At 42.2% G+C, this 26,980-nt stretch overlaps 1 protein-coding gene across 5 annotated transcripts in view; it reads right to left on the bottom strand.

Moving 5' to 3' along the window:
* Nucleotides 1-14,195: 14,195 nt before the first annotated feature.
* Nucleotides 14,196-26,980, bottom strand: part of BMS1 (BMS1 ribosome biogenesis factor) — a 45,835-nt gene continuing 33,050 nt past the window's right edge. For all 5 annotated transcript variants that reach the window (XM_029200978.1, XM_029200983.1, XM_029200980.1 and 2 more), the window contains exons 14-23: nt 24,733-24,806; nt 23,956-24,132; nt 20,593-20,781; nt 20,324-20,504; nt 20,066-20,124; nt 18,932-19,054; nt 18,026-18,173; nt 17,521-17,696; nt 15,256-15,417; nt 14,196-14,729 (exon numbers count right to left, since the gene is read on the bottom strand). In XM_029200978.1, coding sequence (XP_029056811.1) covers nt 14,499-14,729; nt 15,256-15,417; nt 17,521-17,696; nt 18,026-18,173; nt 18,932-19,054; nt 20,066-20,124; nt 20,324-20,504; nt 20,593-20,781; nt 23,956-24,132; nt 24,733-24,806 — 1,520 coding nt within the window. In that variant the 3' untranslated portion in view covers nt 14,196-14,498. The remainder of the gene's footprint in view (nt 14,730-15,255; nt 15,418-17,520; nt 17,697-18,025; nt 18,174-18,931; nt 19,055-20,065; nt 20,125-20,323; nt 20,505-20,592; nt 20,782-23,955; nt 24,133-24,732; nt 24,807-26,980) is intronic.

The raw sequence follows: 26,980 nt of genomic DNA, 5'->3' as shown, positions 1-26,980 counted from the left end.
GTCCAAAGTCACACAACTACTGAGTGGCAGAACTCGGGTCTCTATACTTTTAGCTCAACTCTGGGAGCTTTTTAATAACAGATTTACAAAAATACAGGGTTCCAAATATTGGCGAAATAATGCACGTTATGCAGTCAGCCCGGTGCCTGGGAGCATAAGCGCTAAATAAGCAGTAACTGTCGTGATTGATAATTATTATTCCCATTGTCAGCGGTAGGCAAGGATCCGAGTCGTGCGCTACCCGCTCCCTGGCAATCAGGCGGAGGCCCACCGGCCGTCGCCCTGCATTTGCTTGTCTGGGGCGCCCCCTCCCGGCCTCTGCGTGTAGCTCCCCGCGGAGCCCAAGCAGAGCGAGCGGCGAGCTTACTCACCGAAGACTTCGGAAACGGCCCTCCTCCTCTACGCTCCAGGGTCTGGAGAGGAAGAAAGCCTCCCGCTCTGCAGGGAGCTGGGGCCTTCCTCCGTCTGAACACACAAATATGCATATTTGCCCGCACGTACACGCGGCGCACTCGCACCCACGCACGCACACGCACGCACACGTGTGCACGTACAATCTCACCTGGGTGGCCCCGCTAAGCTTACACGGGCTTGACACCGCTCCCTGTCAGAAAGGCACACGGTATCAGAGCTACGATGACCTCGTTGGTTTATATCACCGACGGGGAAAGTGAGGCCCCCAGAAGGGGACCAGTCCAGCCCACAGCATTTGCTGACGGGCAGCAGGGCCGGGTGTCAGGGCAGCAAAGAACGCGATATCTTGGTCAGTTCCCGGGAGGGGGCCGCACTGCCGAGCCCGGTAGGCAGGCAGGCTGCGGTAGCGGAGGACCCAAGAGGACCCCGCGGCCTCGGTCAATCACAGCCGAGCACCTTGTCCAGGACGTTAACGGCCAGTGGGGGAAGCAGGTGTCTCAACAAACAGATGCAATAAAGTGTTGGGAGAAATCAGATGGACGCCTGCGCCGAGCCCACGGGGAACCGAGACGCCAATGGTCAGGGGCTGGTGCCTGTCACTCTAGAGCTGAGCATGAACGAGATGTTATTAGAGGTCAATGAACAAGTAGGGCACGATGGGCAGGGGTGCTGAGGCTTGGGTGGGAGGAGAAGCATGGCCAAGCCCTCCTGGAAGAAGGCTGGGGATGAACAAGATGGTAAAAAGAGCTCCTTTCTTGCAATCCTAGCCCCATGGAGGCACCCCAGGGAAGGTGGCTGCAGTTGTCCCTAACACTGGGCCAGGCCGCTTTAACAACTCTGCCAGTGTTACCCACCAGAGCCACGCTTTAAACGCTAGGATTCCCATGTTACAGATGAGGAATGAGGAACAAGGAGATTTAGCAACCTGCTTAATGCCCAGCGACTTAATGGCCGAGGCAGGATTTGATACAGGCAGACTGGCTCCAAAATCCATGCGTTTTTTTTTTTAATTGTGATAAAATATGTATAAAACTTACATTTTAACGATTTTTAAGTATCCAGTTCAGTGGTATTAATTACATTCACAATGTTGTGCAAACGTCCCCACCAAAACGTCCCCACCATCCATCTCCAGAAAATTTTCACCTTCCCAACCTGAAACTCCAAACCCATGAAACAATTCCCCGTTCTCCCTCCCCGCAGCCCCTGGCAACCACTGTTCTATTTTCTATCCCTTCGAATTTGTCTTTTCTGGGTACCAATATAAGTGGCATCACATCGTTTTTGCCCTTTTGTGTCTGGCTTATTTTACTAAGCATATCTTCAAGGTTCATCCACCTCGTAGCATATGTCGGAATTTCCTTCCCTTTTTAAGGCTGAATAATAGTCCATTGTGTGGATACACCACATTTTGTTTATCCATTCATCCACTGACGGACAATTAGGTTGCTTCTAAGTTTTGGGTATTGTGAATAATGCTGCTGGGAACATGGGTGTGCAAATATCTGTTTGAGTCCCTGATTTCAGAAACTCCAACTCTTAGCACCCTGCTAGAGCACCATGCTAGAGCTGTTTCTCATAAACCTCAGGGAAGACGTGAGTCAGTTTGGGAGAGCAGAGGATAAGGAGGTGACGGAGTGGGGTAAGACGGAGTGCAAGGCAGACAGCTGCAGGCTGAGGGGGGCACCCTGAGAATCACCACAGGAGGAGGACGGCCCGCTGGGGAAGATGTGTGGGGCTTCCCAGACACGCTGGTGTCAGAGCAGCTGTGGCCCTGGGAGGCCCTGGTACTCTCCCAGGAGCCTGCATTCCTCTCCATCCCTGCGGGGACCATCTCCACACAGTGGGCCGGCCAGGAGCCCAGGCCAGGTGGGAGCCAGCTGACCAACAATATCTGTCACGAGGCAGGGAAGTGGGCAGTGTCTCCCCTACAACAGCAGAGATGGCACAGACACCCCCAACCCAGGAGAAATGCACCCCACCCTGCAACTCCTGCCTACTGTGCTCACTACGCTCTGAGACAGGGGAGCACTTACCTGGCAATACGCAAGGAGAGCAAATGAGAAGGTGCCAGTTCTGGACAACAGGTATCTGGCCTCTCTCCACTCTACCCCTTCAGCCTAAGCAGAGAAACATCCTGGATATGTTAAAAGATTCACCAGCGCCAGAGATTTCAGCAAACAAAACAAGTGAGGCTATTACAAAACAGTAAAATAGATCAGAATATCTGTAACTCGCTTTTTACAGAAAGATTTGAACCCAACAGAGAACATATGTTCCTGTCAGGCTCCCGTAGAGCATTTGGAAACATTGATGCTGTGCTGGGTGAGCAAGGAGCCCTCAGCACCTTTCACGATCACATTCTGTCCCCAGGTTGCAATACAATTAGGGACAATAAGAATGTTAAAAATGCATTTTGGAAACAAAATTAATTTCCACAATGGGAATTATAAAACGTTTGGATCTCAATAGCAGTAAGGTATTCATATAAAAATATGGAATTCAACAAAACTGGCATTTAGAGGGAAATCTATATCCTCAAATGAATTTGTAATAAACAGAATAAAAGGGGAAAAAAGAGAAAGGCAACTTATGTTAAAGAGAAAATGAAAAACTCTTTAGAAACAGACTATACAGATGGTCCCTGGCTTAAAATGTTTTGACTTAACGATTTTTCAACTTCACAATAGTGTGAAAGCAATGTGCATTCAGTAGGACTGTACTTCAGATTTTGAATTTTGGTCTTTTCCTGGGCTAGCGAAATGCAATATGGTACCCTCTCGCAATGCTGGGCCACAGCTCCCAGTCAGCCACATGATCAAAAGGATAAACAACTGATAACTTTCAACCATTCTGTACCCAAACAACTGTTCTGTGTTTTACTTTCAGTACAGTACTCAATAAATTACATGAGCTGTTCAACACTTTATCATAAAATAGGCTTTGTGTTAACGTGATTTTGCCCAACTATAGGCTAATGTGAGTGTTCTAAGCGTGTTTAAGGTAGGCCAGGCTAAGCTATGACGTTTGGTAGATTAGGTATACTAAATACATTTTCAACTTATGATATTTTTTACTTACAATGGGTTTGTCAGGATGTAACCCCATTGTAAGTTGAGGAAGAGATGTACAATAAGAGCATGACCTATCAAAACCTATGGCATATGTCCAAAGGGACATTTTATAGCCTTGATATACACATGTATACTTAAATATAAGAAAGCTATAACTAAGCTTTTTTAAAAAGGATGAAATAAGAAGTAAGTTAATTTAATTTGAAAACAACAGTAATAAAAGTAGATTTGATAAATAAAACCAAAAACCAGTTCTTTGAAAAGACCATTAAAATAAGCAAACCTCTGGAAAGTCAAGCAAAAGAAAAAAGGGGAAAGGTACGAAACTGAAAATGTGAGGTTAAACAAAGGGACACGACTGCAGATATGAAGGAGATGATTTAAACCACAAGAAGATGGTAGGCACAGCTTCACTCTGGTCGGTTTTGTTGTATCTGGATGAAATGGAAGATTTTCCTGCAATATATAAATCACCAAAATAGGCTTAACAAGAGGCAGAAAACCTGAAAAGAACAATAAACATAGAATGAAAAAGGTAAAAAGGGATTAGAGGGGCTCCATCAGCCTCCAGGGACAGGGGATGCTGTTATGGATGTCACCAAAACACAGGGGAAAACGCGAAGCTCCCAGTTCTCTACAGGATTAGCAAACCAAACAAGGATCACACACACACACACACACACACACACACACACACACACACTGCAATAATATAGAAAGATCCTCTGAGACACATACAGTAGTTAAAAATAGAAAGCTTCCAAAAGGAATAAAATTGGGTCATTTGTAGACACGTGGATGGACCTAGAGACTGTCATACAGAGTGAAGTTAAGTCAGAAAGAGAAAAACAAATATTGTGTATTAATGCATATATGTGGAATCTAGAAAAATGGAACAGATGAACCAGTTTGCAAGGCAGAGATAGAGACACAGATGTAGAGAACAAATGTATGGACACCAAGGGGGGAAGGGAGGATGGGATGAACTGGGAGATTGGGATTGACATATGTACACTAATATGTATAAAACAGGTAACTAATGAGAATCTGCTGTATAGCACAGGGAACTCCACTTCGCTGTACAGTAGAAACTAACACAACATTGTAAAACAACTCTACCCCAATTAAAAAAAAAAAAAGTAGAAAGCTTCCAAACAAGACAATCCTATCTGTGTTTTTTTTTTAAAGATAACACATGGAGGAAAATAAATATACATGAATATAAGTGTCCAGAAAAGATCTGGAATATACACATCAATCAGATCACTGTGGCTAGCTGTGAAGCAGAGAGTTTGGAAGGACGTTAAAGAGAAAAGCATTCTTTTTACACTATTCCTGTAACATTGGAATGTTTACAAACTAAATATGTGCATATATTACTTCAAAATAAACTAAATGAAAAACAAATCAATAAAAGTAAATTAAACCAATAATTAATAGCTTGATAATATTAATTTGAAGAGAAAAGTAATACTTTAATAATTGCAAGTTAAATATTTTAAGCTAAAAATAAAAATTAAAAATTTAGAAAACAAACGGTAAGATTTTTTTTACAATAGGAGGATATTTAAAATAGAGGGTCATTTTTGTAATTAAATAGGTAGAAATGACTCACCCTGACAAGACACAAAACCTCAAAGCCATAAAGGAAAATACCAGATTTGATTGTTATGGACACTTAAAACCTCTATACAAAGAAAGGCATCATGGACTTGTCAAAAGACAAGTGTCAGGGCTTCCCTGGTGGCGCAGTGGTTAAGAATCCGCCTGCCAATGCAGGGGACACGGGTTCAAGCCCTGGCCCGGGAAGATCCCACATGCTGTGGAGCAACTAAGCACATGCGCCACAACTACTGAGCCTGCGCTCTAGAGCCCACGAGCCACAACTACTGAGCCCATGCGCCTAGAGCCCGTGCTCTGCAACAGGAGAAGCCACCGCGATGAGAAGCCCGCACATCACAATGAAGACCCAACGCAACCAAAAATAAATAAATAATATATACATATGTGTATAAAAATCTTTAAAAAAAACCCAAAAGACAAGTGTCATATTAGGGAAAAAATATTTATAAGGTTTGTAAACAGCCACAGGGTTTACATCCAGAATATATAAGGAGATTCTGCAGATCACTAATGGCCAAGAACCCAACAGGAAAATGAGCAAAGGAGATGCACAAATTACAGAAGATATGAGAATGGCCAATAAACACTTGAAGAGATGCTAAAGCCCTCTAGTTATCTGATAAAAATGCAAATTTAAACAATAATGAAATATTTCTTGTACCCAGCAGACTGGCAAAAATTAAAAACATTGAGCACATGAATCACTGGCAGGAATCGGAAATGGGAAAATTCTCAGTTACTTTACAAATATTTCCTCTTATCTGTTGATCTTTTCCTCCCCCTCTGGCACTCATAGGAGATGAATGTGAACAAGCTTTCCCTTCCCACCTCCGCCCCTCCTTAGCTCTCCATCTCGAGCCCTCAACCCCTTCATGTTCATTCGTTTGTTCTTCTGCCCTTTAACCTTCCCATTGAGTTAACCATTTCAGCACTTCCATTGTTCACAGCCATTTAACCCCAGCTGGTTCTTCTTCATAACTGCATCATCTAGCCTCATATTTCCAATATCCTCCTGAGGATATGTATCATGCACATGTAAATGCTTTTCCTGTCTTGTTTACCTGTTCCCTCTGATGTTCAGTTTGCTTGTGGTCTTTGTCTCTCGGAGTTTACTCTTCTCACAGTCTCGTTTTTCCCTACAGCTGCTCACTTTCCCTGAGGACGGTGAGCCACCTTAGCTGGTCACTTGGGAGGAGGAGCCGGCAGCCTTAGCCCCAGGCAGCACCTTCCAGGGACGGCTAGGGAAGGTGGGCAGGATACTCCTCAGGGCAGAGAATAGGGTGAGATTACCTGGCTCAGCCTCCCCTATTTTACTCATTCCCAAGGGGCTAGTCTGGGCCTCAGGGAACTTCCCTGTCTTCCAGCCTGGGTGCTGTCTTTGTCCAGCGGCTGTCAACCTGCATCATAGTTGACTATCCGCTCAGGTGGGGACGTGCCATGGGGCAGCCCGCTAACCTGCCAAGGTGGTGTGGCACTCACTCCAGGTAGGTTCCGGGCTACTCTGGCATTGCCTAGATGCCTGTGTCTGGCACAGGATCTCCTCCTCACAAGAGCAGTGCTGGGCAGGCAGGGACCCCAGGGAGCGGGTAGGAAAGAAGCTGTCCCAGCCTGGCCCTGGTTAGCTAAGCAGCAGCTTCCAAACTGTAATGTGCCTCCCCTCCCCTCCCTCACCCCACTGGGCTCTGCCTCCACGGGATTTCTCCTGGGTTTTCATCTTCGTTCTGGGCTCTATCAATTAATTATCCCTCTTGTGGCATCTCCAAGGTTTGTATTCATAGACTAGAGCCAGCAGCCCATATTAATTAATCATCTTATTAGGAACAAGAAGCAAAATTTAAAAACAACATCAGCATCAGACGCTTTTCCATGGAAGAAGAAAATGGATGCATGCAGACATTGCCAGTGGGCGTATGAACTGTTACACCTTTCCCAAGGGACAGACATTGTGACGATACGTTCCAAACCCTTGAAAGACTGACTGGGCATTCCATGACAAGATGGTGTACACCACTCACCACTCACTCCTTCCCTCTAAATATGACTAAATGCGCTGGAAATAATCTAAGAGACGATCGTAAAAGGAATCTGTAAGGTGGAAAGAGAAACTAACACAACCTTGTAAAGCAACTGTACCCCAATAAAAATTAATAGATAAAAAATAAATAAATAAAATGTAAGGTGGAAAGAGGAAAGCAGACTGGCTGGGAAGCAGAGGACTTGAGGGATGACACTGCACTGAACTCCTGGGTTTGCTTTTTATCTCCCATTGTCTTAGTCCATTTGGGCTCCTAGACCAAAACCACCATTCATCTGGGTGGCTTAAACAACCAAAGTTTCTCTCTTACAGTTCTGGAGGCTGAGAAGTCCAAGATCAAGGCGCTGGCAGAAGGGGAGGGGAAAGGAAAGACTAGGCAAAGAGTTCTTAGACTTGACACCAAAAGTATAATCCATAAAAGAAAAAGTTGATAAATCTGGACCACACTCCATCAAAATTAAAATTGTTTTTGCTCTGCAAAAGATCCTAAGATGATGAAAAGAGAAATTACAGATGGGATAAAATACTTGCAAATCACATACCTAACAAAGAACTTATGTCTAGAATTTATAAAGAACTCTCAGGAGTCAACATTAAATAAACAAAATTGAAAATGTACAAAAGATTTGAACAGATATTTGACCAAAGAGGCTATATAGATGGCAAATAAGCACATGAAAGGATGGCCAACATAATTAGTCATTAAGAAAGTTCAAACTAGAACCACAATGAATTATGACTACACACCTATTAGAATGGCTTTTAAAAAGCAATAACACTAAATGTTTGCAAGGATGCAGAGAGCTGGAGCATTCATACGTTCCTGGTGAGAATGTAAAATGGTACAGCCACTCTGGAAAATTGTTTGGAAGTTCCTTTCTTTTTCTATTTTTTTTTTTTGCGGTACGCGGGCCTCTCACTGTTGTGGCCTCTCCCGCTGCGGAGCACAGGCTCCGGACGCGCAGGCCCAGCGGCCATGGCTCACGGGCCCAGCCGCTCCGTGGCATGTGGGATCTTCCCGGACCGGGGCACGAAACTGCATCCCCTGTATCGGCAGGCGGACTCTCAACCACTGCGCCACCTGGGAAGCCCTCCACTATTTTCTTTTTAATTTTTGGCCACACTGCGCCACATGAGGGATCTTAGTTCCCCGACCAGGGATCAAACCTGTGGCCCTGGCAATGGAGGCACAGAGTCTTAACCACTGGACCGCCAGGGAAGTCCCTGGAAGTACCTTTAAAAATTAAAAATGGACTTTCCAGTTGACCCAGAAAGTACAATCTTGGGTGTTTTTACAGGAGAAATGGAAACTTACTTTTACACAGAATCTTATACGTGTATATTCATTCATAGCAGCTTTGTTTGTAATAGCTCAAAACTGGAAACTACTCAAATGTCCTTCAATGGTGAATGCTGAACTGCAGAACATAATAGGCATTATGGAATACTATCCAGCATTAAACAGGAAGAGACTATTAATACTAGCAACAACTTGGATGAACTCAAGGAAATTATGCTTAGTGAAATAAGCCAGTTTTAAAAGGACACAAACTATATGATTCCATAAAGTTGTGAAGTAATATAAATACAGAGATACAATACAGACTAATAGTTGTTAGAGGTTAGGGATGCGGTGAGGGTGTGTGGCTCTAAAGTGGTAGCATGAGGAAGCCTTGTAGTGATGGCGCAGTTTTGTATCATGATTGTATCATGATTGTGATCATCAAAGCTACACACATACAAAGCTACACACATGATAATACCACAGAGTAACACACACACACAAATTAGTACATGAACAACTCATGAGATCTGAATAAGCTCTGTGGATTGTACCAAGGTCAATTTCCTGATTTTGATATTGTATTACAGTTATGCTAGATGATAGCATTGGAGGAATGGCACAAGGAACCTCCCTGTAATTTTTTGGCAACTTCCTGTGAATCTTTAATTATTTCAAAATAAAAAGGATTTTTAAAAAAATGGCCTCAGAATCTTACTTGTAGGAATTTAAGGAGAAAAACAAAGAGGATTTCAGATCAGGGAAAAACAGAGTAAGTAACTAAGTACATTTTGCTCTGTTTCCCACTGAAACGCAAGTGTAAAATCTGAATAGAATGCACGGAGAAGCTATTTGAGGACTTTTAAAATCAAATAACAGCAGGAGAATTGGGACACGAGACCATAATTCAAAGTAACACTGAGCTGGTGGTGAGTTGTACCATTTTCCCTTCCCTAGTATCTCACAGTTATCCTCACTCTAGGCAGCCTGAACTCGGAGGTGGACATAGGTGCAAACAGAGCGCTCAGGAAAGCCCTCTGGTTCTGGCTGAGGAGCAGAAAAGTGTCTCCTAACACCCAGAGAGAGTGCAAGAAATACCCCCTCTTCTCTACTCCATTTCTCCTGCCCCAGCCCCCTGCAGCCCACAGGCACACCCTTTTTTTTTGATCCAAGTAGGGTGGGTTTGTTTTTTTCTTTTAACCATTGTTTTCTTACTCTCTGTCCTTTGACTGCTTGACCCTGGATGTGGGCACAGTCATGGTAAGGAAGCTGCAGTGTCTTGGATGGAGGGCTAAAAAGGAGAGCCCAGCTGACTGGAAAGTACCAGGAAATCATGGAACGGGAGGAGTTCAGGACAGTGACCCCCCAAATTTGTTAATTTGATCTCCTGGGCTCCCTCCTGAGCTGTGCATGCATAGATCTGACTCTAAAGAGCGTATCATTGACTCTGAGAATGGGCCTAAGAGACAGATCAGTGTCCCGGTCCTACCCAGGCTATGGGTAATCCACACGTGGGACTGACCCAAGTAACACTGCAAGGACTTTGTAAATGGAACTGACACTGTGACCACAGGCCACAGAAGTCTGGTTGGGATGTGCAGCTACACAGTGCTTACAGGGACATGTATGGCATTGAATGCTTATATTAAAAAAGAAGAAAGGTCTCAAATCATTAATCTAAGCTTCAACCTTAAGACATTAGGAAAAAAGAACAGAAAAAAATCAAGGCAAGTGCAAGAAAAGAAATAAAGAGCAGACACCAATGAAATTGAAAACAGCAAAAGAACAGAGAAAATCAATGAAACCCAAAGCTCATTCTTTGAAAATAAATCAATAAAATTAATAAACTTCTAGGAAGACTAAACAAAAGAACAAAAGTAGAGAAGACACAAACTACCGATATCAGGAACGAAAGAGGTGATATCACTACAGACCCAAAAGATAGTAAAAGGGTAGTAAGGGAATCCTTCCTACAAATAACTTTATACTTATAAATTTGACAACTTAGGTGAAATAAATCAATTCCATTTCATAACCTACCATAATTCACTCAAGACAAAATAATCTGAATAGCCCTGTAACTATTAAAGATATTAAATTCATTGTTAAAAAATTTTTTTTAAATGTCCAAGCCTAGATGGTTTCACTGACAAATTCTGTTTTGTTTTGTTTTTTTTGGCTGTACCACGCAGCTTGCGGGATCTTATTTCCCTGACTAGGGATCAAACCCATGCCCCCTGCAGTGGAAGCACAGAGTCCTAACCACTGGACCACCAGGGAATTCCCTCATTGACAAATTCTATCAAACATTTAATGAAGAAATAACAACAATTCTACCCAATCAATTCCAGAATATAAAAGGGGAGGGAACATTTCCCAAATCATCTTATAAGGTCAGCATTACCCTGATACCATCATCAGATAAAAGACAAAAGAACTCTACAGAACCATATCCCTTATAAATATAGATGCAAAAATCCTCAACAAAACATTAGTGCATGAAATCTAGCAAAATATTAAAATAATAATACACCATCCAGGGATACAATATTGGGATAAACGTCACTCAATTGTAAATATTATTTTTTAATATTTTGTTTGCTACACTTGATGCAATATCTATGTAGGTTCATCTATGTAGGTTCAAATATGGTTTGAAAAATAAATCAATGTAATCATCATATTAACAGTCGAGAGATGAAAAACCACATGATTATATAAATTGATGAAGAAAAAGCATTTGGCAAAATTCAACATTCATTCATGATAAAGATTCCCAGCTAACCAGGCACTGAAAGGAATTTCCTCAAACTGAGAAGAAGCATCTACAAAAAAATTGGGACCAAAGCAAGGATGCCCACATTGAACAGTCCAATTTCCCATTATACTGGAAGTCCTATCCAGTGTAACACATAAGAAAAAAAGGCATACAGTTGGAAAGGAAGGAATAAAAACTGTCTCTGCTTGCAGACAACATGATAGTCTAAGTATAAAATCCCAAGGAATGTGTTCCCCTCCCCCACAGGAAAGATCTAGAACTAATAAATGGGCCTAGTAACGTCACAGAATGTAAGTTCAACATACAAAAATTAATCGTTTTTCTAAAAACTAGCAGCAAACAGTTTGAAGCCAAAAACAGTCCTAAATAAATGGGGAGATATGCCATCGACTGGAGGACCCAACAGAGTGAAAATGTCAATGCTCTCCAAGTTGATCTACAGATTTAATGCAATCAAAATCACAGCAGGATTTTTTGGTAAATGTAGGCAAGCTTATTAAAATTTATACCAAAAGGGAAAGGCCCTAGAACAGCTGAAACAATTTTGAAAAAGAGAAATAAATTTATTTAGAGGAATCACACTTCCCAATTTTAAGACTTACTGTAAAGCTACAATAATCAAGATCTTGCAGCAACGGTATAGACGCATCAATCAACGAACGGAACAGAACAGAGAGCCCAGGATATACCCTCACAAATATGCCCAAATGATTTTTGACAAGGATGCAAATGTATCTCAATGGAGAAAGGATAGCCTTTCAACAAATGGTATTAGAACAATTTGTTGTCTGTAAGTAAAAAAGAAATACCCCAATCTAAATCTCACACCTTATACAAAAGTTAACTCAAAATGAAAATCGTAAAGCTATAAAGCTTTTAGAAGAAAACATAGAAAATCTGTGGTTAGGAAAAGAGTTCTGAGCCATGACACCAAATGCACGATTCATAAAAGAAAAAAGTAATAAATTAGTCTTGACAAATATTTTTAATTTTGCAAAAGACACCGTTAAGAGAACGAAAAGACAGCAATAGACTAGGAGAAAGTATTTGCAAATCACATATGTGACAAAGGACTGCTTCCAAAATATATTAAAAACTCTCAAAATCAACAATAAGAAAACGATCCAGGGCTTCCCTGGTGGCACAGTGGTTGAGAGTCTGCCTGCCGATGCAGGGGACACGGGTTCGTGCCCCGGTCTGGGAAGATCCCACATGCCGCAGAGCAGCTGGGCCCGTGAGCCATGGCCGCTGAGCCTGCGCATCCGGGACCTGTGCTCCACAACAGGAGAGGCCACAACGGTGAGAGGCCCACGTACCGCAAAAAAAAAAAAAAAAAAGATCCAAATAAAAAGTAGGCAAAAGACTTGAACATAAACTTCACCAAAGAGGACATAGTATATGAAAGGCAAGCAAGCATATGCAAAGATGCTCAATATTATTGGTCATTAGGGAAATGCAAATTAAAACCAGTGAGATGGAATGCAAAATGGTACAGCCCCTCCAGAAGACAGTCTGACAGTTCTTTTAAACCATATGACCCAGAAGTGCTACTCCTGGGTATTTTTACCCTGGAGTAATGAAAACTTATGTTCACACGAAAACCTCTACACAGATATTTACAGCAGCCACATTCATAACTGCCCCAAACTAGAAACAACCACAATGCTCTTCCACTGGAGAATGGATAACCAACTGTGGCCTGCCTGTACAGCTGGTAACTATTTAGTAATCAAAAGGAACGCACCATTGATACACAGGACAATTGGGACGAATCTCAAAGATATGATCCCAATTTCAAAAGATTACATACCGTATTGTTCCACTTCCATGATATTCTTGAAATGACAAAGTTGTAGTGATGAAAAACACATCCGTTTTTTTGGTAGTGGGGAGTGGGGAAGCGGGGAAGGCTTGGGTTGCATAGCATGAGGAAGTGCTTTGGAAAGATGGGACTGTTTGGTATCTTGATAGTCGTGTTGATTACATGAATATATAGGTATGTTTTAAAACCTATATAAGTGTTCAAATTCACAGACCTATACAACCCTTTGAAATGGGACCAGAAGGAGAAACAAAAAATTTAAAAATCTGTTCTGTACCAGTCACTTTGCATTTTGTCTCATTAAATCCTCACAGGCTGCAAGATTAGTTTATCATCCCCATATTACTTGGGGATGATAAACTAATCCCCATAAGAAACTTGAAACTCCAAGATACTCAGGAACTTACCCAGTCACACCATGAAGAGTGGCAGAGCCTGGAGCCCTACCCAGACCCTCCTTGCACCTAGCACTGGGATGGTCAGGTCTGCAGGAAGTAGTTTAAGACACTGGGAAAGACAGGCTGCCCTCTTTGTTCATGTCAGTTACGTGTCTGGCTTCTGTGCACAGCCTTGCTAAGCTGGACCTGCTCAGCTTTTAGTCAAATGGACATCTCGGCAGGATCATCTGGGCTTCTTGGGCGCTGGCCTGCATATGCGGATTGGACTTGGTGATGTTCTTTGAGGTAGTGAAGGTGCTGAGGAAAGAACGCTGGACTAAGACCTGACTGTTTCACCTTGATCCCTTCTTATTGCTAGATGATTCTACCCACTCCCAGCAAGGTGTTGATGGCCCTCAGGCATGCATTTTAGACCCAGAGGGTATATCAACATGAACTTCAGAGAGAATGCTAACTACCTCCACAGATGTCATCCCTAGTCTAAAAGCATTAAAACAGTATTTAGTGTTAACTAGCTATTATACTAACTTGAAAAACATGTGAAATAAGATGTAACATGTCCATTAGGGTCAATAATCAAGAATATAACATGTGACAGACAAAAAAATAAAGATAACTATATATCCTTCTCTAAAATTTTACCTTAATGCTGAGGATTCAAGTTAATATTTTTTCCCTTCTGGAAGACTCATCATGAAGGTGGCAGAGTAAGCAATTATCAAGCATTCATTCCCTAATGAAAACTACTAAGCCAAATTAACAAGAAAATATTTTAATGATACTTTTGTAGCACAAAATTAAACTGAGACAGGTAAGAGGAATGTGAGGGAATCTAGAAAACCATCAATTATATCGCTTTATTGTGACATAACCCAGGTGTTGAGAATGAACAGGTGTCCTATCAGCAGTCTCCATGTCTCCTCTCAAAGGCACAGTCTAGGCAATATATCCAACAAAGAGGTTGTGCTTAGGCTCCAGTCCCCTGACCTGTTATTTAAAAGTACTACAATATATGAAACCATTTATCACTGCAGATTCAAATGACTGTCTGTCTGTCTGCCTGTCTGGAGATCACTTCAATTGCTCCTCAGGCCCCTTCAGGCTGGACTTCTGATTTCTTCTTTCTTTCTGACCCTGAATTCGGTAGAGCTTCTTCCTGAGGTCCTTCTGTCGCTTCAGTTTCTCTTCTTCCTCCTTCTGCTTCACTTTGAAGTGTTCTTTGTTGTGTAGATGCCGTTGCTCCTTGGCTTTCTTCATCTTCTCACTGTGCACTGTACTCAGAGCATCCAGCAGCGCAAGGATCTGAAAAGGGCAAAACCCAGTGAGCATCAGAATATTTTTACAGCTACAGCATGCTTTCCTTCTAAGTTTCAGGAGGCCTAAACACCACAGCTGATGGCATCAAAGTTACAATCAATTCATGATCCAAATGAATATTAACCTAGTGAAAATTTATCTAGGAAATTATAATTTGCATGGAAATATAAGTAGGAGCATATTTACTTAGCAAAATACTTAAATAATGGCCTTGACCACAAAACCACCTTTGTTAAATCACTCTGTGGATACTCTGTACAACTAAGAGCGACTTGCCAGCTGTGTGCCTATTATTCCCCATTAAAATGCATAAGGCAGGGCATGACTAAACAAAAGAAGTGAAATGGACTCCGGCCTTTCTTCTAACTTCCAGATCAAGTGCCTTGAATAAGTCTGGCCCTTATCCTTTCCTAATGAAAAGTGAGAATGCAGTAAAAATGCCACGTGTGTTACTGAAAGCATTATTTTCACATCTAAATGCAACATGCTGGAAGCCGTCCATCAACAGTACCTTCCTTTCATGAGGCTCCCGTACGACAGCTGGTCTCAGTCTGTCCTTCGGAATCTTGCCTGCCTTTGCTTGCGTCTTGGGCTTGCTTTTAAATGGCAGGGCCTTCTGCAAGGCTTTTGGAATGTGCAGTGAATTAAAATGTTTCTTTTGCCTCACAACTGGCTGAAAAAGAAAAATAAAACAAAGACTGTGACGTATTTATATTATGATCTATGTACATTTAAAACTTGCATAAAATCTTCTCAATGTGTTGATTTTTCCACAAGATCAGTAACACCACAGTTTGCTGACCATCAGAAATGAGGACTCAATCATCCATCAAATATATATTGCCTCAATGGGCATGCACAGCTGCAAGCAAAACAAAGGAATATATAGAATATACATATTTACAATTCTTCCAAGAAATCAACTGTGCCCATATCTATAGTATGGACGATAGGATCTCAACAGAGCAGATGAAAAGATCCAAAGTTTCTGTTAACGAAAAACTCTGGCCTTATCTTTGGGGCACTGAGATGGTTTTTTCTAGCCTAACAAGAATAACTAGCTTTTCATCTTGACTATAAACCTCTCTGGATTTAAGGACATAGTTATTCCGCCAATGAGCAGCTGAAATGCCCCCATCCCTGATTCTCATTAAGAAGTTTAACTTTATTCTGTTTCTAATAGAAGGCTGGTTGAGAAAAGTGACATTTAAATGACTAATGAAGGCAAAACTCCTTCTACATTCAGTTTTCAAGCTAACCAAATTCTATGCTTAAATTGAGATGACCAAAATTCTTAACTGCCTCAGAAGTAGTTAATAAGTTGAAAGTTTTGCCCTAGACCTTTACCAAGGTCGACAACTATATAGAGAATATGTCTGCTGTATCTTTATAAATTTACTGTTAAAGACATCACCCACAATAATATTCAATACTCTCTGTTTAAGACACCAAAATATTTTAGAATGAAAGAAATCAGAGAAATCGCCTTCTCAAAAACAAGTAAGCACCACAGACTGGACAACAGGTACTATGTCCTGAAGTATATTTTAAGAGAAATTCATGGCAATGTGATTCAAATTTTATTAACTATTTTACAGAAAAACTAATGTCTGGAAAACTTCTGTTTCTAGCAGAATGGCAGACCGATACCCTGAATTGCCCTCTTATTACAAAACAATTAAATATCCTGCATTAACACAAACAAATCTTGTCAAACGCATTGTTAACCTGTGAACAAACAATGGACATTCTCAGAGACCAAAACTTGAATGAAAATGGGAATCCAGACAGGCACTAAGAACTTAACATTTTAAAATACTGATGAGGCCAACTACTGGAAAGGATGTGGAATAACTAGAAATCTGATAAGCTGTTCAAGTCTAACCTGGTATTTCAGTATACTACAGGGATCACACACTGATGTTGAACGCATGTACCCTGTAATCTGGCAATCCCACCCATGGAGATCTATGGAACGGAACTGTGTGCACATGCACACCAAACAAGTTGCATATAAGTGTTCAGGGCAGCATTTATAATAGCCAAAAATTGGAAACACTGTCCATCAATGGATAAAACCGACATTCTCATACAATGAAATTCTACTCAACAATAAAAACAAATAAATGTCTGCTATATACAAGAACATGGATGAATCTCATAATACTGAAGGAAAGAAACCAGGCAAAACAGTACATGGTATATTTTATAAAACTCAAAAAAAGGCAGAAGAAATTTCCGTGTCAGGGGTTGGGATAGCGGCTATCTCTGAGGTGGAGGTGGGGTAGTGACTGGGAGAGGTCACAAGGGGGACTTCTACTGTGCTGGTAATTCTATTGCTTGATCCAGGCGATGGCAACTTAGGTACGCTAAAATTCAATGAGCTGTATACACTTATTATTTGTGTACTTTTCTGTGTGTATGTTAACACTTCAACAAAAAGTTTATTAAAACTCTCAAAAAAAACCCTCCCCCTTGCTTCAATAAGAATCAGTACATTAATGCTTTTCAAATTAATACATGTATATAGTACAAAAAAAAGTTCAAAAGAGGTATATAGTTCAAAAGAGGTGAAAAGTTTAGGTCTCCTTTCCAATCCACAGAAAACCACTACTACCACTTGTCCTGTGTTCCTTCCAAAATAGTCTGAATATACAACATGTTCATTCAAATTTAATGTTAGACTTTCTACTTGAAAATTCAAACCACAAAAAACATTACATATGAAGCTTCTGGGTGACACCCATCTACAGAGCACATGGGTGATTGACTGTACCTTATACAGAGAATCCTTGCTGGCCTTTAGTTTGATGCCATGGGAGAGCCGGAGTTGACCAGTTGTCCGCATTCCTGACCAGGTGTCTTTCTCACCAGCTGGTTTCAACAAAGATGTTACTGGGTTATAGAAGGCTGGAACAGAGACAGGATACCAAGTTCTCATGAAGACAATGTCTGGAAAGAGAGGAAATTTACATTAACATTTTCAAAAGAAGATTCATATCCATCTCGGTAAACAAAAGAACAAAATATTCACTCCAAACTTCTCTAGCTGGCTGCACAGTATTTGAAGAGAGACTTCACCAAGTGAACTACTTTTGAATAACACAAAGCTTTTACTGGGTGTGGCTGGGCGTGCTACACAAGATGCTCCAACTCGGGAGAGCTACAGCTGACGCCTGTTTCTAAAGACATAAACTACCACCTATAGTTCACACTGGCTAGAAATCAATAGTGAATGGTAGGTAACATGCTGTTAAGAACACACCACAAAGGATATTTACCACTCATCAGCAGTTTATCCTCAAAGGTGGCCCGGAAAGCTCCTTCTGGAGCCCGGAGCGCCTTCTTGATCTGTCCCCTTATTCCACTGACAGTTCGAATCACAGCACCTTCAAATTTGGCCACTTCCAAAGCAGAATTAAACATTCCCTACAGGTATATATATACATATACATATATATATTAAAAAAATACATACACACAAAGTCAGATATTTTACTTCTTAGTTCATAAATATATCCTTGGTTAAAAAACAAAAAATAATTCATTGAAAGGTGATAAAAAATCAACTCTATTTTCCCCCTAAAGGTGGAATTACTAGGTCAAAAGGAATACAACTCTATCTTCCCTGAAATAACACTAATTAAGACTCTATTGTGGGCTCATTAACATGTTCATCACTGCTATCTTTGTAGAAGAGAAGATCAAAAAGATATTTATTGGTCTGAACTGGCCTAGATGGCCTTTGCTGTCATCTCACAGGGCTTGACTACAGTTCATATCCTATTACTTAGGTGCACACACTCAGAAAATAAAGAGACAGCAAGATAAATGCTGATGGTAGTATTACGTTATAAGAACATTTTATGATCATCTTAACTCTGTTTTTAATGGAAACACCCTCTACTGATGAAATTTTCAATAAATGTTGCTCAAACTACCCTCCCATGTTATATTGCTCTGTGTTACTTAAATATGCTCAGAAATCTAAAGAAGTAAACTAAATATAAAGAATATAAAATATAAAGAAGTAAACTAAAAATATCAAAGACCAAGTTTATAAAAGATTTCAAATACTTTTCTGAAAACATTAGAACTATATCTTAGACCTATATTAGAATATTTCATTCCTCTTTTAACAATATACACATTTATAAGCATATGAATATACAGATATATATATATACCTTAATGAATGAAGTGTTCTTGAAAATTTTATATGGAAAACCAGTTAGCTTTAATTTCTTCACAATTTTTATAGATTTATCCAGATCAAGGACAACTCCTGTGGCAGCTATCCGGAAATCAGCCTAAAAAGGAACCCCCAAAATGTGAATACAGGAATAATGTCAGCAAGAGAAGAACTACATTTCTCTGTAATGCAACAAATTACCAAAGTGCAATTCACTTACAATCACCTAAGAAAAAGTAAGAAAGAATATATGAACATGCAAAACAGTGTTTTAACAAAAGCTATCTGAAACTATAATACATGTACGCCAAAATTAATGATGATATCTTGAGCATTTTCCTGAGGGTGATTTCACAGTAACACAGTTTCACAAAGATGAATGAATGAAAGGGAATATGAAGATTTGGCTACAATGTTTGAGAAATTAAATTTTGGACATTAAGGATGGATTCCATTTGCCCATTTTTCTGTTTTCTTTTGTGTTAAATGAGGCCAATAAAACCTGCTCTGATTGGTCAAATGAAGACTGCGTGAACATACCTTGCTAAACCAGATTACTAGGGGGTAGTCTTATGTCTAGCTGGTATCCAATGTATGCCAGAACCTAGTTGAGTGGTTAGCTCATGGTGAGCACTGCTTAAATATTTTTAGAATAATATTAAAAAGCATAAAATATAAAAGCATAAAAATATAAAATGTCATCAGTACCATTACAATTCTTCTATTTCCCTTTTCTCTACTCCCACACCTTACTTAAAAGGATGCAGGAAAGGGCTTCCCTAGTGGCACAGTGGTTGGGAGTCTGCCTGCCGGTGCAGGGGGCAGGGGTTCGTGCCCCGGTCTGGGAGGATCCCACGTACCGCAGAGCGGCTGGGCCCGTGGGCCATGGCCGCTGGGCCTGTGTGTCCGGAGCCTGTGCTCCTAGGCAGGAGAGGCCGCGGTGGTGGGAGGCCCGCGTACCGAAAAAAAAAAAAAAAAAAAAAAAGATGCAGGAAATTTAAAAGCAAAGAGTTTACTATAAATACTTAAAATGAATAATCTTCAACTTAAAAGTTTCAGGTACATATCCCATAATCCAGACATTATATCTCAAACACAATCTATAAAATAAATGATCAAAGATAGTTACCATTATGCCACTGACAGACTGTATTGCCAAGAACCCAGTACCCTGCGGAGTGATAGGACCTTAAAGGAAACAGGAAAAAAAAAAAAATACAGTGAACCACACATTCTGGATTCTGCTTTACATATATACTCCAATCCAAAAAAAAGAGAAAAACCTTATGAATTGGGATTTCATGAAAGGAAAAAAGCAAAACTACAATGATAAAGCTTAAAAGATTTAAATTAACCTACAAGCAAGTTTATTCTAATCCCTTTTTACCCCAAAAGGTTGCTCCACAATGCATGTGCTGTGGGGTGTATTTCAGAAGCCTCTGTCTTCCATTGTGGTCTTCAATATAATAAAGTGGGATGGTCTGAAACCTCCTCCACCCTACAGAAAAAATGACTGGATCTCGGGACTTGAGGATTTTCTTATACCAACGATGTTTCTTCAGACGCATCTGAAAGGAGAAGAGATTTCAGTAAGATTACTGGTACAAGTATGACCAAAGAACCTCAATCGTTAAGCATACAGTGAAGGGTACCTACCTGTACATATCCAACATTGCCCTCACTATTGCCCAAACCACCCAAAATAATTGGGTAATGTGGGTCAAAGTTAAGCACGAATTCACAGGGGACGTTTTCTATCTCAATTCGGACATACATCCCAGGTCGAAAACCCTCATACTGAACTCTGGTTTCATCATCTTGATCTTCGAATTCTGCCCGGTTAAGCTATACATGAGAGGGGAAAAATAAAACAAAAACAATTAAAAACCCATAATTCTGTTACTTTTAATAAATGTAAGATTAACATTTTAAAAAAAGAGCAATTTCTAAAGAAAGGAACCATGTACAGAATTATTTAGGCTTTACCCTAATTAAAAATAATATGTTTTATCTATACAGTTTGTTCAGGATATGCCCCAACTGTTTACTTCTCTGTTGCTCCAAGCTATATTATAGTAAATACAAACAACTCTGAAAGCAGCCCTTAATGTTGGTCGACACTCTGAACTTCCCCATCCACACTTCCTTTTCTTACTCTCCCAGTTATTTCACACTTTTTCTCTTTTCATCAAACACCCAGTTATCTCCTCCCTCATCCTCACTATCAGCTGTTGACTGTTTCCTAATTCACTCAAAATTTAAGCAGCCTAAAAGAACTTCCACAGTTAGCCCCTCTACCAGGGTTTGCACCCATATTCAGCCTTTTATTACAGCTCTGCACTGTTCAATATAGTAGCCACACATGGCTATTTAAGTTGAAATTAAATAAAATTTTAAAATTCAGTCATTTAATCACATTAACTGTATTTCAAGTGGTCAGTATCAACATGTGGCTAGGTGGCTACAATATAAGACAGTAAGATATACATTTCCTTAATCACAGCAAGCTCTACTAGGCAGCTGTTAGAGATTATCCATGCCTCTATTTAATGCCAACCTTTACTTGCACCCTAGATCATCCACTCTTGTTGGACTTTATTTCAACAAATCTTTCCTGTTATTTCTCTCATCTTAAAACCTTTTGACTGCACTTCCTCTCACTATTGCCCCGTTTCTCTGCTTATCTTTGAAGCAAAATGCCACAGAAGTTTTCTAAAGTCTGGTTCCAGTTACGCTGCTCATATTCTCATAAATCCCCTAAAATTGTACTTGAACCAATATTCCATTGAAACGCTTGCCAAAGTCACTAAAGGCCTCCATGTTCTTAATCCAGTGGTCAATTCTGTCTTCACTGTAGTTAACACATCAGCAGGATTTGAAACAATTTATCACTTCCTTCTACAGCGGTTTCCAGCATACTGCACGTCCTCTTACATTTCTTCTATCTCCTGGGAGCTGCGCAGCCTCCACTGCTGCTTTCTTGTCTCTGCCCAGTCTCCTGAAGTACCCAGTCCTGGTCCTCTCCTCTCCTGACTCCATGCTTACTCCCCAGGTCATTCCACCTATCTCATAGTTTTAAAAAGCACCCAGATCCTGAGTACATCACATTTAAGTCCCTGGCCTCAACAGCTCTCCAGAACTGACCACCTGACACTCCTCTTGTCTGAAAGGTATCTCAAAGCTAACAGATCCAAACTTCATCCTCCCAGGTAGACTGACATCAATGAAAGGCTTTCCTATCTTACTGATGACAACCCAATCCCTCCAGTAAGTCATCCTTATCTTCCCTCTCACACATCTCACATTCAATCCACCAGGAAATCCTATTGATCTACCTTTCAAAAAAAGTATAGCCAGAATTTGACTCTTTCTTTCCTCTCATCACTGCAACCCCCCACGCCCTCCCCAGTGTAGGTCATGTTAATCTTACTGAACTTGTGCCAGGGTAATCCTTTCAAGGGGTAAGCAGATCATGCATGTCTCTCCTCTACTCAAAACCCCCGATGCAGGCTTCCCTGGTGGCGCAGTGGTTGAGAGTCCACCTGCTGATGCAGGGGACAAGGGTTCGTGCCCCGGTCCGGGAAGATCCCACGTGCCGCGGAGCAGCTGGGCCCGTGAGCCATGGCCGCTGAGCCTGCGCGTCTGGAGCCTGTGCTCCGCAACGGGAGAGGCCACAACAGTGAGAGGCCCGCATACCGCAAACAAACAAACAAACAAAAAACCCGATGGACCCCCATTTCATTCACAGTAAAAAATTCGGAGTTCTTTACAATGACCCACAAGGTTTTAGGTGATTTTATTTTATTATTATTATTTTTTGGTTGCATTGGGTTTTCATTGCTGTGCACGCACGGGCTTTCTCTAGTTGCGGCGAGCGGGGGCTACTCTTCATTACGGTGCGTGGGCTTCTCATTGCAGTGGCTTCTCTTGTTGCAGAGCACGGGCTCTAGGTGCGCAGGCATCAGTAGTTGTGGCTCGTGGGCTCTAGAGCACAGGCTCAGTAGTTGCGGCACACGGGCTTAGCTGCTCTGCAGCATGTGGGATCTTCCCGGATCAGGGATCGAACCCATGTCCCCTGCAGTGGCAGGTGGATTCTTAACCACTGCGCCACCAGGAAAGCCCCTAGGTGATTTTAAATTATAAATGGCCTAAAGCAAAGACTTCAGAACCACCTTACATTTCCTAGTCACTTCTATCAAAGGTCAGTACACACTTTGAATCACTATGTTAATGACTAACAAGGAGATACTTCTTTAACTAGATGAAGACCTAGGTTGAGCAAACCCTGTCAGCTGCATTTTCACAAATCATATACTTAATCTGCAGAAGACATGTTAAGGTATGCTCCCGTTTACAGGGATTCTTGGTGGCCCCACTTGTCAAAGCGCATCTCAAACACTTGCCATCAACTGTACACATCTTTGCCTCCTTCAGAGTCAGTTCATCAACTCAAACAGCCTGCTCAGCATCCCCGGACGGCAGGGCCCCACTATCTCCCTTTCAGCATTCCACAGACTCCCTTTATCTTTGCATCTGACCTTACATTCGAAGTATCCTCTGAACTCTGACCAAGGTGGGTTTTCAGAAAACCATCCCCAGAGAGCACTGGTATATGCATAAGCCACACAGGCCAAGAATCACGTACACATTCAAATTATTCAGTTATGGTTCCAGGGAGTGGCAATCAGAATACTAAGGCAATGCTTGCATGTAAATAAACACACTGTCTCAAATCACTACTCTGTAAGATCCTCAAAAATGGTGGCCGTGTCTCAGCCATTTCTGCTTCCGCAACATTTAATGCTTGGTACAAAACAGACACTGATATTTTTCTGGTAAATGTTTGACTGAAGAAACAATTAGATAACTGCATGAATAAACACACCTATTTGCATCTTGACCTAGGAGCCCAAACAGGAGGCCCAGAAGCAGGCAGGGAGCAAAGACCTAAACAAAGTTACGTATTCACAGCACTATTACAGCCCTGAAATGAGGCTGATAGGAACTGAGTTTTCTCACCTGTGCTTGTTTCTGCATTTCTCCTTTAAGATCATCAAAGTATGTGTTTTCTCCTTCATCATATTCTGCATCAAACATCTCTTTCAATTTTCTCTTTTTATCCAAATGCTTTTTCTTGGCACTTTCCTCTGCATTGGGGTCAATTTCTTCTTTAACTTCTTCCTCCACATCTTCAACCTTAAATTTCCAGAAGAGAAAATTTTGTAAAAATTTGTGGAGAACTTCTTCTTTAAACATTAAGGCAGATTTTAAAAGTTCTATCTGAGCTGCAAAAATCTTAGTTATGATCATCATGAAAACAAAATAAAACAGCCTTTGTTTCTAAATAACATGTACTGCAACAAGAGACATTTAGACATCTGCATTACAATTAGCCGCCATTCCTTAATATGGCTGGGAATGCCAAACATGAATAAAAATAATAGCAACTGTTCCCAACCCAGATGCTCCCAGATACTGTCCTAAAGAAATTTTAGGGAGAACAGGGAATTATTATTTTTTTAAAGCGGCACTTAAAATTAAGTGGAGGAGAATAATGGCAAGACAGTGACCCAGGAGCTAAAACTTTCAATGACTGAAGAATCATAACAAGAAGAAGAGGTAATAGGTATCACTCAAGAAAATTAACAATAACAAATAAACCAACAACTTTTGGTCCGTTCCCACCCTCTTCACTTTTAGGAAGGAATCCATCCATCTCATATGGGGCCTCTTGCAGAACATACTGACCACAGATCAAGGACCAGTGGCTGATGGCTGGCCATGGCCAGGTCATACCTGAGTATCCGGGCCTGATTTTCCCTTGTGCACGTCCCCTGTTTCCAGGTCTTCAAAGTCACCATAGAGCTCCTCTGGGAAAAGAACATCCAAATGACTCCCCTGTAAGTAGGGCCTGTATGTGACACTCTAGCACCACCCAGCACCAAGTGGACTATGTGCTCGGCATCTCAAACTTCATTTTTACTGTGCTTATTGCTACACACCCCTAAAGAATCCTGCACTTACACAGCCTTCTTTTTCTTGTTAAATTTTGTCAGTATTTCATCACCTGTTTAGGTTAAGGAAATGGGCCCAATCCACTTTTCCATATTCTATTTCAAAATGCCACTTAGCCACAAGCTATTTTTCCAGGATAGGTGATGAACATTCTGTAGCACTGATGCATACAGAGGTGGCATGCATGGCCCTGCATGTCAGTCCCCAAACCAACAGTTCAAAGAGTGACTTGAAAAGTCATGGCATGATAACAGCACATACGAAAAAGAGTCTCAACAATGAGATCAACACAGCACAACCATGTGACATACCTAGGAAAGATCTGAGATTACATAAAATACATCATTTAGAGTAACAGTAGTATCCAAAACAATGTCAAGCCCATAAGAAGAGCTCATTAATTTAAGTTTAGTTATGGATCCTACCCTTAAAAGAAACAGGCAAGTTAAAACCCTGGGAGGCAACATTTAGAAAGGTATCAAAACATTTTCATATAAGAAAGAGCCAAAGAACCAAAGGACGTATAAAAGATGGGAAGATTTCATTTGTAATAAAAAACAAAAAAGGATAAAGTACTTAGGAATAATCCTAACAAGAAATGTACTAGAACTTTAGTTTCAAAATTTTTAAAGTTTTAATATGCTTTTTTTTTTTTTTTTTGCGGTACACGGGCCTCTCACTGTTGTGGCCTCTCCTGTTGTGGAGCACAGGCTCCGGACGCGCAGGCTCAGCGGCCATGGCTCACGGGCCCAGCTGCTCCGCGGCATGTGGGATCTTCCCGGACCGGGGAACGAACCCGTGTCCCCTGCATCGGCAGGCGGACTCTCAACCACTGCGCCACCAGGGAAGCCCTAATATGCTTTTTAAAGGACACATGGAGACACAACTAGGGTGCCAGTGGGACACTGGTGGGGGCCCTCGATGCCCAAGGTGACGGGAGGAACCCCAGAGCGTCTGGGTAGGACATGGGGGAGTGAGGGGGGAGGAGAAGTGGAGGTCGGACAGGAATGGCACCCCTGAGGAGTGGCTGGGATGGGGGATGGGTTCCCACGCCTAGAGGGATCCTCAGGGGCTCGGAGGATCAGGCATTTCCCCTGTCCAATTGGGCCCCAGGAGGCCTGCAGGGCTCCTGGGCCAGGTCCTCCTCCCTCCAAGGCCCCCTCCAGTCCGCATTGATCCCAGGGGCATAGGAGGGAGGTACAGGGAGGAGAGGTGGGATATTGGGGCCCTCCAAGACCAGAGGATCAGGGGAGGTGCCGTGGGCGTTTCCCCCACCCACTCGGCCCTGGGAAGTCTGCTGGGCTCTCAGCCTAGTCATCCGTGCTCGTTCTCCAGGGTCCCCTCTGGCCTCATGGGTCCTAGGGGTGTGGGAGGGAGGGAGGAGGGGGTAAGAGGAAAAGAGGTGGACAGTGGGGGAGAACCCTCTAAGACCAGGTCAGAGGAGGTGCCACTGGTGTTTCCCCAGCCCACTTGGGCCAGGAGGCCTGCTGGGCTCCCAGGCCAGGTCCCCAGCCCTCTGAGGCCCCCTCCGGGCTGCACTGGTCCTAGGGGCGTAGGAGAAAGGGAGGAGGGGGGAAGAGGGAAAGAGGAGGAGAGGTGGACAGGGGAGACCCTCTGGGGCCGGGGAATCAGGGGAAGCACCGCAGGCATTTCCCCTGCCCACTCAGCTCCAGGAAGCCTGCTGGGGTCTGGTCCCCTGCCTTCCGGAGCCCTCTCCTGCCGTGTGGGTCCTAGGGGCATGGGGAGGGGTGGGGGTGGGGGGGACAAGAGAGGCCAATGGGGAGGGGTCCTCTGGGATCGGAGGACTAGGGGGAAGGCGCCTAGCATTTCCCCTGCCCACTCAGGCCCAGTGAGCCTGCTGGGGTCCTGGACCTGGTACTCTGCCCTCCAGGGACAGAGGCACTCCTGGCACCTCCTGCTGTGTTGAGCCTAAGCCCCAACCCCCACCACCCCGCAGGGCCTGTTCCAGCCCTGTGGGTTCTAAGCATAGGCCCCACCCACCACCTAAACCCTGTCCCTGCATAAGCCC

This window comes from Monodon monoceros, unplaced genomic scaffold (assembly GCF_005190385.1).
Source record: "Monodon monoceros isolate NGI ecotype Baffin Bay Population unplaced genomic scaffold, NGI_Narwhal_1 Super_Scaffold_4, whole genome shotgun sequence".
NCBI lineage: Eukaryota > Metazoa > Chordata > Mammalia > Artiodactyla > Monodontidae > Monodon > Monodon monoceros.
This window is presented reverse-complemented; position numbering and strand designations above follow the sequence as displayed.